At 33.2% G+C, this 14,962-nt stretch overlaps 2 protein-coding genes across 2 annotated transcripts; both read left to right on the top strand.

Annotated features, from left to right (window-relative positions):
* Positions 1-2,345: 2,345 nt before the first annotated feature.
* Positions 2,346-4,439, top strand: LOC113861063 (pentatricopeptide repeat-containing protein At3g24000, mitochondrial-like). Its single transcript, XM_027493667.1, has one exon. It carries the CDS (start codon positions 2,346-2,348, stop codon positions 4,437-4,439), a length of 2,094 nt encoding a protein of 697 aa, XP_027349468.1.
* Positions 4,440-9,750: 5,311 nt separating this feature from the next.
* LOC113863341 (transcription factor PIF3-like) lies at positions 9,751-14,712 on the top strand. Its single transcript, XM_027496894.1, has 8 exons — positions 9,751-9,879; positions 9,983-11,156; positions 11,258-11,359; positions 11,494-11,559; positions 13,007-13,072; positions 13,169-13,660; positions 13,895-13,985; positions 14,133-14,712. The coding sequence occupies exons 1-8, from the start codon at positions 9,785-9,787 to the stop codon at positions 14,141-14,143; spliced, it is 2,097 nt and encodes a 698-aa protein (XP_027352695.1). The 5' UTR covers positions 9,751-9,784; the 3' UTR covers positions 14,144-14,712.
* The last annotated feature ends 250 nt before the right edge of the window (positions 14,713-14,962 follow it).

Below are 14,962 nucleotides of genomic sequence, written 5' to 3'. Positions count from 1 at the left end.
ATTCATAATTGTATAATAAAGTTCAAGCATATATATATATATGCGGGTATGGGGCGGGGTGGGTACTTAGATACCCATACCCGCACCCATCCCCATTAAAATTTGCGGGTTTTTACCCATACCCATACCCGTACCCATATAGCGGGTAAATACCCTACCCATTGTGGGTAAATTTTGCGGGTACCCATCGGGTACTTTACCCATTGCCATTCCTATACAGAGGTTCCATTTTAAGCTTAAAATAAGAAATAAAATATATTAAATAAGTGCTTGCATTATTTAAAATCAAATTAAATAATTTAAAATATTTTACATATATTCATAAATTAATACGTATTATATAATTTTATTAGAATAAACCTTTATTGAGAAGTATATGAAGTATTTTTTTTCAACTATAAAATAATCATCAAACCTTATTTTTATTTGTATCATGCCGCACAAATTACATAAAGGGCATGTATTTGCCACACAGGGTCAATATTATTTATTTTTTCCTATAATTACATTCGTCATCTGTGAAGCAGATGTGTTCATTTTTTTCTTTGACGTATGGGTAGAAGTAGGGATTTCATTTTGCAAGGGCCAAAATTACGATAAACAAGTTATAAAATAAGCTAAATAAATTTGGAAGAAAGTGGGTAATTTGAATTTGAATGCAATTAATTAAATCGAAACACTGATTAACTATTTCCGAAAAACAAAGTTCATGTTTATCTTAAAAGTTTTGATTTATTTTTTTAATATTTTTGTTTCATCCATTTTTTTCATTTTATTTGAATTTCTTTTACATGTGACAAATTTTTATTTTTAAAAACTGTGTTATGTTCATTAATTGTGAAAGGTTTTTACTATCACTAAAATCAATAATTTGACAGACGACCATAAAATGGAAATAAATAATAAAAAATATTCGCACAGTGGACTTTTTTATTTGTAATTTTATAGGCAATGCATAATGATGATTTGGGTCATTTCCTATGGCTCATCTTCATCGACTGATTGTTTGCACAGGGAAAGAATATATTAGTTGTACTGGAAACGTGGACTGGTCCAATGATGTCATATAATGCTTCGGGAGTTTATAAAAGTCATATCTTCTGATATTGTTAACAATAATTAAATTTTAAAAAATACTGACAATGAACATTTATCTTACTTTAAGAAAACAATTGAGGGATTAAATCTACAATTTATTATATCGAAGACCTATTATTCTCCAGTCAATTAACTTTGCTGATTTGCATATTCTTTTATTGATTACATCTTAAAATTTTACTCGAATTGATCATATTATATATGTATACACACACTATAGACACTCAACTGTCTACGATGTTGAGCTTTCTTCGTTTTATTGTTTGAAGTTATAAAATAAATTTCATATAATATAAAAATTTAAAATGTATTAATTTAACTTCTTATAATTTATATAAATAAAAATATTTTTTTTATCTTTTATTTTTCTTATTCTTCAAATAACATATTTTTCACTGTATTTTAATTTTAAATTTTTATATTTCCTTTTTCTCTATTTTTTTTCTTCTTGATTAAGCATGTTATTTCAAATAAGTTTTTAAAATAGCAAAATAGGTTTCAGGTTAGCTGAAAATGTAAGTTTTATATTGATGGTATATTAAAATTAGTCTTATATATACATAGCAATGTTTATTTTCTTGACAATTATTATTATTTTTTTAAAAAAGAAGCAATACATGTAAAAAAATATTTGTCACTCTGTTCTTATTTTTAAAATATATTAAAAATAAAATAATGGCTTTGTGATTTAAAAAAAAAAAAAAGTTTCGCGGCCAAACAGACATTAATTTTTGTGGGGTTACGTTAAGCAAAGCTAACCATCCTTTCCACGTTAGAAACGAGTTCATCACGTGTGCCAGCTATTGCACATTCTTTTCCAGCACCCCAATGACATGGAGCACCTAGGGGGAATTCTCCTCGCATAAAATACTATTAATCAAAATAAGGTTTATTAATAATTTAATTAAATTTTTTTAACGATATAAACAACTTTTCCATAATTATCTAATTATTGACGGTCATATCATTAAAAATTATTAGAGAAGTGTGGAAGGTGCAAAAGAATAGAGAGTTTTCACCACGTGCCCCCAAAAAAGACAAGTCAAATACACGTCCACCTCTTTCTAAGTAATTAAATTAAATGAAAATAAATCACGAGTAAACTATGTATTTTTTAATTTGTATTTGAAGGCCCGGTGAAGACCAAAAACAATTGAAGGCCCGGCCCAATGCTCCCGTAGCTTATGGTGGGTGCTTTGGTCTTCGGGTAGAAAGTAGAAAGAAGGAAGTGCAGTAAGGTAAGTATTATGAAAATTGCGTTGCCAATAAGAAAGGTTGTGAGAAGAGAAAGCAGAAAGTATTATGAATTGTCCTCAATCGATCACTTAAACTATATCCTCAGCAATTCATCACAGTTGAAGAATCTAAAACACGTGACACAAATCCACTCTCAAATCATAACAACTAATAACGCTTCCCTTCCCAACGTGAACAACCTTCTTCTTCTGTACGCAAAATGCGGTTCCCTCCATCATACCCTTCTCGTTTTCTCCACAACCCCTCACAATGTCCTCACGTGGACCACCCTCATCACCCAACTCAACCGTTTCAACCAACCCTTCCGTGCCATAACCTATTTCAACCGCATGAGGACCACTCACACGTACCCAAACCAATTCACCTTCTCCGCCATCTTACCCGCGTGTGCGCAAACAACGCTTCTTCCCTATGGTCAGCAAATCCACGCTTTGATTCATACACATGGTTTTCAAACCGACACGTTTGTAGCTACCGCGTTACTTGACATGTACGCTAAGTGTTCCTCCATGTCCTTGGCAGAGAAGGTGTTCGACCAAATGCCCCACAGAAACCTCGTTTCGTGGAATTCTATGATTGTCGGATTCTTGAAAAACAAGTTGTTCGGTCGTGCCATTCGGGTTTTTCGAGAGGTTCTCCGCCAGACTTGGTTTGCTCCCGATCAAGTGAGTTTCTCCAGCGTGTTGAGTGCTTGTGCTGGTTTGGTTGATTCGGGTTTTGGGAAGCAGGTGCATGGGAGCATTGTTAAGCGTGGTTTGGTTGGTGTGGTTTACGTGAACAACTCCCTGGTGGACATGTACTGTAAATGCAGGATGTTTGATGATGCAGCCAAGTTGTTCTATGCTGCTGGATATAGAGATGTTGTGACCTGGAATGTGATGATTGCTGGTTGTGTTGGTGACGATAACTTCGAACAAGCTTGCAGCTTTTTCCAAGCTATGAAAAGGGAAGGCATGGTACCCGATGAGGCTTCTTACTCCTCTGTTCTTAACGCGATTGCATGTATTGCAGCATTGACACAGGGCACCTTGATCCATGGTCATGTATTAAAAACTGGCCACATGAAAAATGCTTGTGTTTCATGTTCTTTGGTGACTATGTATGGCAAATGTGGGAACTTGTTTGATGCCTATCGGGTTTTTCAAGAGACAAAGGATCGTAATGTGGTTTGTTGGACAGCTATGATCGCGGTTTTTCATCAACATGGTTGCGCTGATGAAGCGATTGAGTTGTTTGAGGAGATGCTTAAAGAGGGGATTGTGCCTGAGTACATTACTTTTGTTTCCGTGCTATCGGCTTGCAGCCATACGGGGCAGGTTGATGATGGTTTCAAGTATTTCAATTCCATGGCTAACATCCATAACGTTGAGCCTGGACCTGAACATTATGCCTGCATGGTAGACTTGCTTGGTCGTGTTGGTCGATTGGATGAAGCGTGGAGCTTTATTGAATCGATGCCAATCGAGCCTGACTCATCAGTTTGGGGGGCTTTGCTTGGGGCATGTGGCAAGTATGGCAGTGTTGAAATGGGCAGAGAAGTTGCAGAGAGGCTTTTCAAGTTGGAACCAGATAATCCAGGGAACTATGTGTTACTTTGTAATATCTATACACGACATGGGATGTTGGGAAAAGCCGATGAGGTCAGGAGATTGATGGGGATCAATGGGGTGAGGAAAGAGACTGGATGTAGCTGGATTGATGTTAAGAACAGGACCTTTGTGTTCACTGTGAATGATAGGTCACACTCAAGAACAGAAGAGATTTATGAAATGTTGCAAAAGTTGAAAGAGTTGATAAAGAAGAGAGGCTATGTAGCTGAGACCCAGTTTGCAACTAACAGTGTTGAAGGGTCTGAAGAGCAGAGTCTGTGGTGTCACAGCGAGAAATTAGCTCTTGCATTTGGTCTTCTGGTCCTTCCAGTTGGGTCTCCAGTAAGGATAAAGAAGAATTTGAGAACTTGTGGTGATTGTCATACTGTTATGAAATTTGCTTCAGAGATTTTTCAGAGAGAAATTATTGTGAGAGATATCAACAGGTTTCATCGATTCACAAATGGCTTGTGCTCTTGTAGAGATTATTGGTGACTGAATTTGAAACGCACGTAACAAAATAAACTTTGGAGCCTGCCTCTCAGCTCCCTTTTTTACTAGTGTCAAAGAGTAAAGCGGAGGAGGTTGTTAACCCCGAAAATTTTGAGAGAATATTTTATTTATAAGGGAACTTCTTTTTAATAGTATACTATTTTTTAAATGAAATTAACAGGGAAAGTGTCAGCCAATGGAAACGATTGATTTTGATTTCTAAATTTGAGAGATTAAAATCAATTGACCCATCAATTGAGAGATGTATGGCATCAAAATCTTCTTTATTTGATTTTGATGTGTATTTTGGAGATGTGTGTACATAAAAAATATATGCTTATATGCTTGTTCAAGTACTGGAATTGATTTCTGTCGTGGTAGCTAGCTACTTCCTTGCGGTGGGCCTAATTGGTAATGTGCAGAAGTTATAAACATTCAAGTCACTGAGCAGTTCAAGAGAGAGACAAATGGGAGAAAGGGTACTAATCTCACACTATGCAAGGCAATTCCATATATACAGTAAGCTTGCAGGTGACTCATATTCGAGTGAGTGAAAATTGATGGTTTGAGGAACGGAGGATGATATCCCATCATGAGAGAGTTGTTGAAAAGAACATTATTTCTTTGGGGTCGTGAAAACAACATTTCTAGATAGCGGGTCCCCAACAACTCGGGCCGATGACACTGCATGAGTTCGACTGTAGCTACCAATTGGGCTTCGTAGCGTAGTCATTGAGCTGGGAACCACAAGTTGGGTCCATAATCCTTCAAGTATAAATAGTATTTCTGTGTATCAAATTGAAAAGTTTCTTAATCCATCCACAACTTTATACAACAACATGTTGTCTTTCGAACGTTCCAAATGTACATGCTACTAATATATATTTTGTTTAATAACAATATATGTACAATTTTTATTAATAACGCATCTGATGCAGTCTTACAGAAACTCGTTTTATTCATAGTGGCTGGAACATTATTAAATTGTACATAGCACAAAAGTTAAGAGTAATGATGAAAACAGGCCGGTTGGTTGTTCACAGTACCCTCCTATATGCGTTCTTGCGCGTGCTGTGATTTAAGATTACGTTTTTCAAAAAATGTATGTTAATCAGATGGGTCTAGCGGTCATGGGCAGACTCACCAATGTCTGCAAAAATGGTAAGTAGTGAGACAGCATGCTTCGAGCCAATACTAAGTAAATTATCAGTTCTGTTCTCTTTAATCATTCAGGCAACCATTTATTAACATTATCCTCAGTTATGGTTCAACTCCTCTATAAGGAGATTTGTTTTCATAGATTCATGCTACGTCATTTTAGAAAGATAAATAGAAGTCAAGTCAAATTATGAGAAACAGATTTCTTAACTGTCATTTTGTTTTTTATAAGTACTTTATTTCAGTTAAATTACATGTCTGACAATTGTTAACTACAACCCTTCAAAATGTGTACTTCAAGTACTTGTGTTAACGGGATGCCAAAGTCTATGTAGTTGGAAAACAATTAAAAAGACTACATGTTGAAAATATTTGAAAAATAATTAATTTAAAGATCCATCAAAATTGGTCATTTTGAATATACATCACGTTGTCCCAAGTGTCACAGGTCCATTGTCTCCGTATCAATTAATTGATTCAATTCAAGGTCACTTGTTATTTCAAGGAGGCAAATTTGGCGCGATCCACGGCTTAGACAAACTATTCCTATATTTTTTCATTAGAAAGGTGTTTAATGTTAGTTGATTCAGCAGTCAAACATCCAATTTGTCACCAGTAATGTACTTACCCATTATACAACGCAACAATGCATATTCTGCTGTCTGCAATTAAACCGATATTGCCATGATACATTAGGGTCCTAGTTAAGTACACACGCCTTCGTACGTAGCAAAGCAGGTGAAATATGTAGAATAATAATAACCTGGTTCCGCTTTGAACTTTATCAATGTCACATAAGAAGGTAAATCTCTAAAAGTCTAATCTCACCATTTTGTTGGACTTAGAAAGTGTATTTCTTATCCATGTTGAGAAAACATGCAAGTTAATAATAGTAATTTTATCATTTGCATGCATTATGTATCATTAATTTTACAAAATATGAGTTCTCTGCATTTATATATTTTTTTAATCAATTTTCACTCTCGTCTATATATATTTATATATTAATTTTAATATCCATCTTAAGTTCTTAACCACAGATAGAACGATAAAAAGTATTATCATTGGGATGAGTATGCAGGGACGTGAAGTGGAAGGTAGACGACCACAAAAACTGAGTCACATCTGACCAAATAGGAAGAGACAATGAGTCACGTGAATTTCACCGACGCACGTGAAATCCACGCCCACAACCCAGTGGTCATAGTTTAGTTTCACTTCTTCATCGTTAACACGGTTTTGTTTCGTCAATTTTAACAACATACCCAGTTTTCTGATCCTGTCGCTAATAAATCTTAATCATAATGTGGTATATACTCCACCAAAAATTAAAATAAATAAAATCATGTCCATGTCATTGGAACCAAATCGCTTTCTAGGTGACCCAGGTGATCCCTATTTTGTCTAGCAAGTGTTTATCTCCTCTCAAACTTCATGTTCGGTAGGCATGGTAATTAGATTTAAATCTTTAAGGAGTATTTATAGAACAGATGATAATTATCTGTTAACTTGATATAGAATTAAATATGCATATTTATTCATACATATTTGTAATTATCTGTTAAGATTTCAAAGTTTATTTAAAAGCATTACAAGATATTTACTCATGGAGGAGCTGGGCAGCAACCAAAAAGTTTTATATTTACTCTTAAGAGATATAAAATGATATTTCTTTAATTAAAGTGTAGGTAATGAGTTTTGAGATACATATTTCAAAAGATGAGAATAAAAATCTAAGGACTGATTTTTGTTTAAATAATACTTTTAAATTTATGTAGGTAAGTGCTATTTAATATTTACTCATATTTTATTTGAATTTGTTATAATACTTTAGCACGTAAAACTCTCTTTCCAACAGGAAAACAAAGTAAACAATAGGAGAAAAGGACAGCACTGCTCCCATGATTGCAACGCCCAATCAAAACACTTTCACGAGTCCAACAAAGAAGGGAAGACCTTCCATCACCGTCTTTCATTCTATTCAACAATTAAGAATTTGAGACAAAATAATGCTAAAGTCAATAAATAGTAAATCCTTAATCCTCAATTTTTAAACCCAAAAATTTGATTATTATTTAAGCTTATCCATATATAGAGGGTCATTGTTCAAACGGATTATAACTTATAATAATCCGTCCATAATTTTGCTGTGTTGCACTGTACATTTATCCACACACAACACCACACCTCCTCCAAACTTTTAATGCCAACCCTTATCATATTTTGAAGAACAAACTTTTAAATTGTTATTTGAATTTACATGTTAAACGTTCACATCATTATCTTTGAATATAAAATTTCAGTAAAATAAAAATTATTATTATTATTTTTTTATAAAATAAAAGACTAATGATTTATTTTTTTAATTAAAGGACTTGACTTCCACAATCTAATGAAGTTATGAATTTTTGTTAATATTATTCTTTAAATTTATTTTTAAGTATTTAAAAATAATATTGATTATATTCTTATATTTTTGGTTTAATGAAAAATTATTTTTTATACAAATTTTAATTATTTAAAATTAACCCTAAAACAGTAAAGCATGAATACATGGCTTTTTTTTTATATTTTTTAAAATTACATAAATATATATTTTTCTTCAAAAATCGTTATGACAAATTTGGGAAAATCATCGGTGACAGTTTTTAGTGTTTTTTAAATATTTTATTATTATTTTAAAAATTATTATTATCAAATTTTGAACTGTTTACATTTTTTAATATTTTTTTTTCAAAATTGCTACAGACAATTTTTGAGATTTTACCACTTTTTAATTCTTTTATCTCTAAAGTTTTGTATCAATATAAAAAATTGTCAAATAATAATTTTTAAATTTTATATTTCTGTAATTTTATAAAAAAACAACATATTTGTTTATTTATTATTTCTAAATACTATATATATATATATATATATATATATATATATATATATATATATAATCCTAAATATGATGGAATTTTTACATTTAAAAAATTTATTTTGTGTTCTAAAACTACGTAGTATCCACCACTTATTTTGCACCATGTGTTAAAACATTATAATTTATGAGAAAAAAAAAACATAATGTTAGCAACAAGTGGTCCAGAGCAAGTAGATCATAGAAAAATTGCTTCTCTTGTCTTGGATTAGAGTTAAATGAAAGCTAAAATAGCATCTATCTTAACCTGATCCTTATGTCCAAAAACACAACCAGTGTGGGCCTCTGTTGAAGGAGACCGTTGGATTTGCAGAGGATTTTGCAAAGTGATGAATGGACCCACATGATCACCATAATTCTATTAAAAATATTTATATTCTTCATTACTTTTTCTTATATTTATTTTTTATTTTTATCACATTTTATAATTTTTTTTATCTCCCTTTTTCTCAATCCATTTCACACCCCATTCACAAGGTTAAAGTAACATTTTCTCTTAATTAACAATGGTTATTGAATTTATTCCATTTCTTACCTGTCTGCTTCCCTCTGCAACTGTTTGGCCGCCTTCTTTCACCACTCCCATTCTGAAATTTTGAGGTTTCCCTTAGTTCGAGAGGAGAGACAGTCTCTGAACATCACTTTTGTCAACTCCAGAGTCAGTGAAACTGCCAATGCATCATCACTCAAACAAAGGCCATCACTGTACAATTACGCATTAGGATTAAGAATTGTTCATTTTGTTTCTTCTTTTTGGAGGCCTAATCGAGGGCCTTACTCTTTCTGGTTTCTGGGTAATTCGGAAGCTTAAGATGATCTCAAGTCTCAACTTTGAACGAGAGTTGTTATTCTGGTCCATAAAAATAGTAGAACTTTGGGGTATTTTAAAATGAACGCTGATTGGACAACTACAAGATCAAATCTTTTTCAAGTTTTCGGGTCCTCACTTGCACATATAATATATATTATTTGCCAAATTTCATTAAACAGTTGGTTTGACCACGATGCTCTCTCTCAGTTATTAATTTATTACAGTGCATTCATAATGGGGAACTTGTTGGTTATTAATGATTAGTTATTTATTACTGTTTCTTTCTTCTTCTATATTCAAATCAAACAGCGCTGCTTTGTCTCATAGCGTAGTGGGGCTTGCGTCAGGTTTCCGTGTTTGGGTTGTCAAAGGTGGTGGTTCGCAGTTAATATAATATTTATGTCTTACGAAACAACAATAGTAGTTTTGTTCATCACTTTTTAGGATCCATTTATCATGTCTCTGCATGAGTTATACTACCGCATGGCTGAAGGGAAACTTGATCCTAAAGAGATTAACAACACATGTGCTGCACCTGATCAATCTTCCCGGTGAGTTCAACACATCATTTCATCTTTGTTGTCTTTCTCCGACTCCTCTTTTTTTTTTTTTTTAGTTTTGACCTGCTTTTGCCAAAATTGAATTTTAATGCAGACCCAAGAATGATTTGTTTGAGCTGGTTTGGGAAAATGGTCATATTTCAGTGCAGGGTCAATCTAGTAGAGCTAAAAAGAGCTCAACTTTAAAAAACTTGCACAGTCCTATGGGTGAAGATAAAGATAAAGAAGTAGGATACAATATAAAGATGGGAAAGTATACTGAATTGAAAGAAATCACAAGGCCACTCCCTTCAAGTGAAGTAGATTTTAGTCAAGAAGAGCAAGACCTCATTCCTTGGTTTAATTATGGAATGATCAACTCTTTGCAACATGAATATAGTTCTGATTTTCATCAACTATCTGGGGGCACCATGAATGACATCACAACCTCAAATAACTTTTCTTTACTAGTTAGAAGAAATAGTTGTAATAAGATACACTCTTCATGTCATGTTTTAAGTTCAGAACAAGGGATCCTTTCCAAGGGATCTTCAGCTGCAGCTGGAGAAGTTGACAGTGACACTCCTAGAACTAAAGCTAGCACCACCAATCACTTATACCAGCCATCATCAATGCATCAATCTCAAAGATCATTTGCATCAGTTAGATCAAGAATATCAGATATAGCTGAAAATAATACTAACAATGCAACCCAGCATGAACAAATCCCTCTGATTCCATCGGCCTCAAGGGGTTTTTCTAGCTTGCAAGGTCCAGTTATGTCTAGCAATAGCTCCAATATGATGAATTTTTCCCATTTTGCAAAACCCGCTGTTATTGTCAAGGCTAATCTTGAGAGCATTGGCTTGACACCAAGATCAGCGAGTGTAGGAGTGAAGAATAAAGGTGTTGCCGCAACTGGAAGCAATCCTACTGAATCAACACAAGTTGATTTAAGTGGAGAATGTCCACATAAATCACCTATACACTGTTATCAGGTTGTTGAACCATCCAAGTTTGAGCCAAAATCTGCTGAGCATGATGCTGATGTTTCTACAAAGTCTGAACCTTCTGGTAAAGAAGATGTGCCTAAGATTGATCAAAAGTCATATCTAGTTGTTGGTGAAAGTGGAAGAAAAGAACAAGAAGCTCTTGAAAAAAGGGTGGAGCCAGCAGTAGTATCTTCCTCTGTTTGCTCTGGCACTGGTGCAGAGAGAGGTTCACACCAGCCAAATCAAAATTTGAAGCGAAAAAGTCTAGACACTGAGGATTTTGAGTGCCACAGTGAAGTTAATGTCCTAAAATTTCTCTCTTATTTATGTTAAATTATGTTCTTTCTTATTTTATAGTCTTCCACCATATTCATTTATTTCATTTTTCGTTCTTGTAGGATATTGAGGAAGAATCAGTTGGTGTTAAAAAGGAAGCTCCTGCCAGACGAGTTGGCTCCAAGAGAAGCCGTTCAGCTGAAGTGCATAACCTATCTGAAAGGGTGAGCAAGATCATCTGCTATTTGTGTTATGTTAATCAAGTAGCAACAGATGTTCCCTCTTAGGTTTATTTTAATTATGTTGTTTCTGATTGACATGACTAATGACTATAAACTTTTGGGACTTGTTTGTGTAGAGAAGAAGAGACAGGATCAATGAGAAGATGCGTGCATTACAAGAACTCATACCAAATTGCAATAAGGTTGAGCTTTTCGTTTCGTTTACGTTTGGTACATCTAGGAAACTTCATAACATTATGAAAGGTTGATTATCACTGAGGATTTAAGCTTCAATTTGATATATTTCAGCATGTTTTGATGAAGTGTTGAGTTATTATTATTTTTTATCAAATCAGTCACTGCAGGATTGGCCCAACATTTATATAAACCTAAAATGAACTTAAAATGAGTCCTTTTAAAAATAATTTATTTTACTTTTATTTTAAAACATTGACCTCCTTGTTGACCTCATTGTGTCATTTGTAAGATTTGTGGTTCTTGTACGACACAAGATGTAAATAATAGTTAAAGGAACACTAGGATTTGAGGCTCAAATAGTTTATAGAAGAAAAGGGCCAATATATCTTTCAACAAAATGATGAGCTATATTTAACCAATGATATAGAAAAACAAACCCTCCCAGTTCTTAAGAGAATCTTATGGATCAAATAAGACTATTGATCTTCTAGGCTTGTACCTTGTTAAACTGGGAGGGTCAATGATTATGGCCATTTTAAACAAATGGGTAAAGGGACTCGTGATGTGATTGATGAACAGAATAGAGAATGACGCACATTAGTCAGTGAACAGACTGAAAAAATAGATGAGAGATAAAAAGGATGAAAAAATGGAATAAATTATAATTGATACGTAAAGTGTTTTTGCTATTTATGAGAAGATAAAAAGTAATAACACCATAAGCAAATTTTTACGGAAATATATAATTAATTAATAAACCAATATTATTTATTAAAGAATTAATATATAAAATATTATTAATAAAAGATTAAAACATTTTATTTTTAAAAAAAATTAAAATATAATAAAACCTATTAAGCTAAGCCCAATCTTAACTTACTGCAATAGATGTCAATACTAAAGCATAGTTTTTTCTTTCAATCCTGAACTTGAAAATTACAAATCACGATCTCTCACTAAAATTCACTATAGAAATAACAAAAATTCTGTTTCAATATCTTGAGCACACACATTAATTAAAGCAGAAGTTATTCAGGCGATAATATTTTATTAAAATAAACAATAAAAACAATACATGTAGACCACTATTTTACTAGTCAATATTAAAATATAAATATTAATTTGTGACTTGCAAATGGTTGTGTAATAGCTGACATTTAATTTTAACTATTTAAATATGATTATATGATTCAAAATTATTCTTATGTTCTTAAAACAATAATTACTCTCATAATATATGTTAGTGTAAATAGAAAGTGTCGTATCATCAAAGTAACTAGGAATTTTCACTTATATCAAAAGCTGTTAATTACTTTTTAAACAGGTTAGGGTTACAAATACGGTTTCTTGATTGTATAAAACTCTTCACACTACTTGTGGGTCAAAAGTTAGATTCTATTCTTATGTTTGATTTCTCATTTATTTTGGCTTTATTGACTTCATGTGCAATAGGCGGATAAAGCTTCAATGCTGGATGAGGCAATTGAGTATCTTAAAACACTTCAACTGCAACTTCAAGTACACTTTCTCTTTCCATTGATCCTTTGAATTTTAGTTTTTCAGATTACATGCAATTCAATGTAGGGTGAGATAGTTACCTATCTTTTTACACAGATTATGTCAATGGGAACTAGTTTATACATGCCTACTATGATGTTACCTGCGGGAATGCACCACATGCATGCATCACATATGACTCCTTTTCCACCAACGGGTATTAGCATGCAAATGGGGTTGGGTTGTGGAATGGGCATGGCTGATGTTAATGATGGATCTTCCACATTCCCAATGATTCAAGTGCCCAAAATCCAAGCAACTCAAATTCCGGTTGCACATGCACTTGGATCCAATGCTTTAAATGGAATGGCTAGATCAAATCCTCAAGTGTTTGGGATGACAATGCCACATGCTCCCATGTTTTCTTTTTCAGGAGAACCTCTTATGAATATACCAGCTCTAGGACTAAATGCTTGTGGAACAACAGGGCTTATGAAAGCTATGGATTTGGCTTCACCCTCTAGCTTAAAGGATCCAATGCCAACTATGAATTCACATGTTGTGCAAAACACTAATGCTTGTAACTCAACAAATCACATGTCCACGCAGGTCTGTTTGCTGACAAATTTCTTGAGCTTTTGTGGAAATACATATTGATTGGTATTAAGGTTCAATATAATCATGTTACTGAGTTGGTTTATTACAACTAATGTGGAAGGATAGACCCCATTTATTGTATCCAGTTATATAAGAGTTTGCTGAACATATAATTAAAATTGTTTCCACAATAATTTTCTGGAAGTGATACGTTTCTTGATGTTTGTGTTCATTTTGTTATGCTAGTGTGAAGCAACAATTGGTGGATTTGAACACTCAACTTGTGAACTTAATTTTGGTCATGCCTCTTCAGCAACTGACAGAGCTGTTAATCATGGTAAAGAAGATATCCTTGTGATTGATAAATCTAGTATATATCATTAGATGAACGTGTTTAAATACATGTGCCTTTTGACATTTTACTTATATTTTAAAATTAAGGAGTGTCATATTAGAGCAATTTAACGTTCAACTGTACTTACAGGTTATGATTGATGCATTGACTGCGGCTAATAACACAAATTCTCGTATCATCCCAACAAGTTCAATCTAGAGTTCAACAGAAGATACTTGAAAGCCATTTTGGGTCGTCACAGTAATCATTGGGATCCCAATTTTTACTACATCGATTTTGACGTCTTTGGACAACACTCGTAGTCTTATACATTCACTGTAGTGACTAACTTCTAAAGTTCTTTCTTTTTAGTACTTAGGAGAGTTATAAAATATTTTAAAAAATGAATAATGAATGCTTAGAACGTTAGGTTATAATGTCTTATTTTCTTTCTTTTATTTTGATAGGTATTTAAAGTGATAAAATATTATTTCAGATAAAAAAATTAACCCTTCTTTTCCTTTCCTTCTAAACTCCATTATCCAAACATACCCTTCGGTCAATAATTGACCAAGCCTCTTCACGTTTTTGTGTTCTACAGTGTATTTTATATTTTGTACATTAAAAGTAAGTATGGGCTGTTCATACTGTTCTTTTTATCACTTATGTTGCTGTATTTCTTAGTGGGTTTATACCGTGTTTTCATGAATCATAAAGTGATGTTGATTTGTATAATACAGAATTTACATAACTGTTGACCCAAAACAAAAAAGAATTTTGCATAACTTTGAAGAGCATTAATTCCAACAAAACTCCACTTGTTCGTGTAAGTGGAGCATATGGGCTTGAACATGCAGGCTTGGAAAAGCTTCCTTCGCGGTATAGACCCAACTTGACAATGGCCTCGAGATTTGACCAGACAAAAAAAAAAAGATATAAAGACAATGGCCACCAAAGAATAATCAATGAATCACCCCATT

The sequence above is a fragment of the Abrus precatorius genome, unplaced genomic scaffold (genome assembly GCF_003935025.1).
Source record: "Abrus precatorius isolate BTA unplaced genomic scaffold, Abrus_2018 Scaffold3, whole genome shotgun sequence".
Lineage (NCBI taxonomy): Eukaryota > Viridiplantae > Streptophyta > Magnoliopsida > Fabales > Fabaceae > Abrus > Abrus precatorius.
Note: the sequence above shows the minus strand (reverse complement) of the source record. Positions and strands in the feature narration are given on the sequence as shown.

Bases quoted from the DNA above. Each gene is read 5' to 3' on its own strand.
- LOC113861063 (XM_027493667.1), top strand. From the start codon at position 2,346: ATGAAAATTGCGTTGCCAATAAGAAAGGTTGTGAGAAGAGAAAGCAGA.
- LOC113863341 (XM_027496894.1), top strand. From the start codon at position 9,785: ATGTCTCTGCATGAGTTATACTACCGCATGGCTGAAGGGAAACTTGAT. The intron at 9,880-9,982 runs GTGAGTTCAACA...ATTTTAATGCAG, and splicing joins GCACCTGATCAATCTTCCCG to ACCCAAGAATGATTTGTTTG. The intron at 13,073-13,168 runs GTACACTTTCTC...CTTTTTACACAG, and splicing joins CACTTCAACTGCAACTTCAA to ATTATGTCAATGGGAACTAG.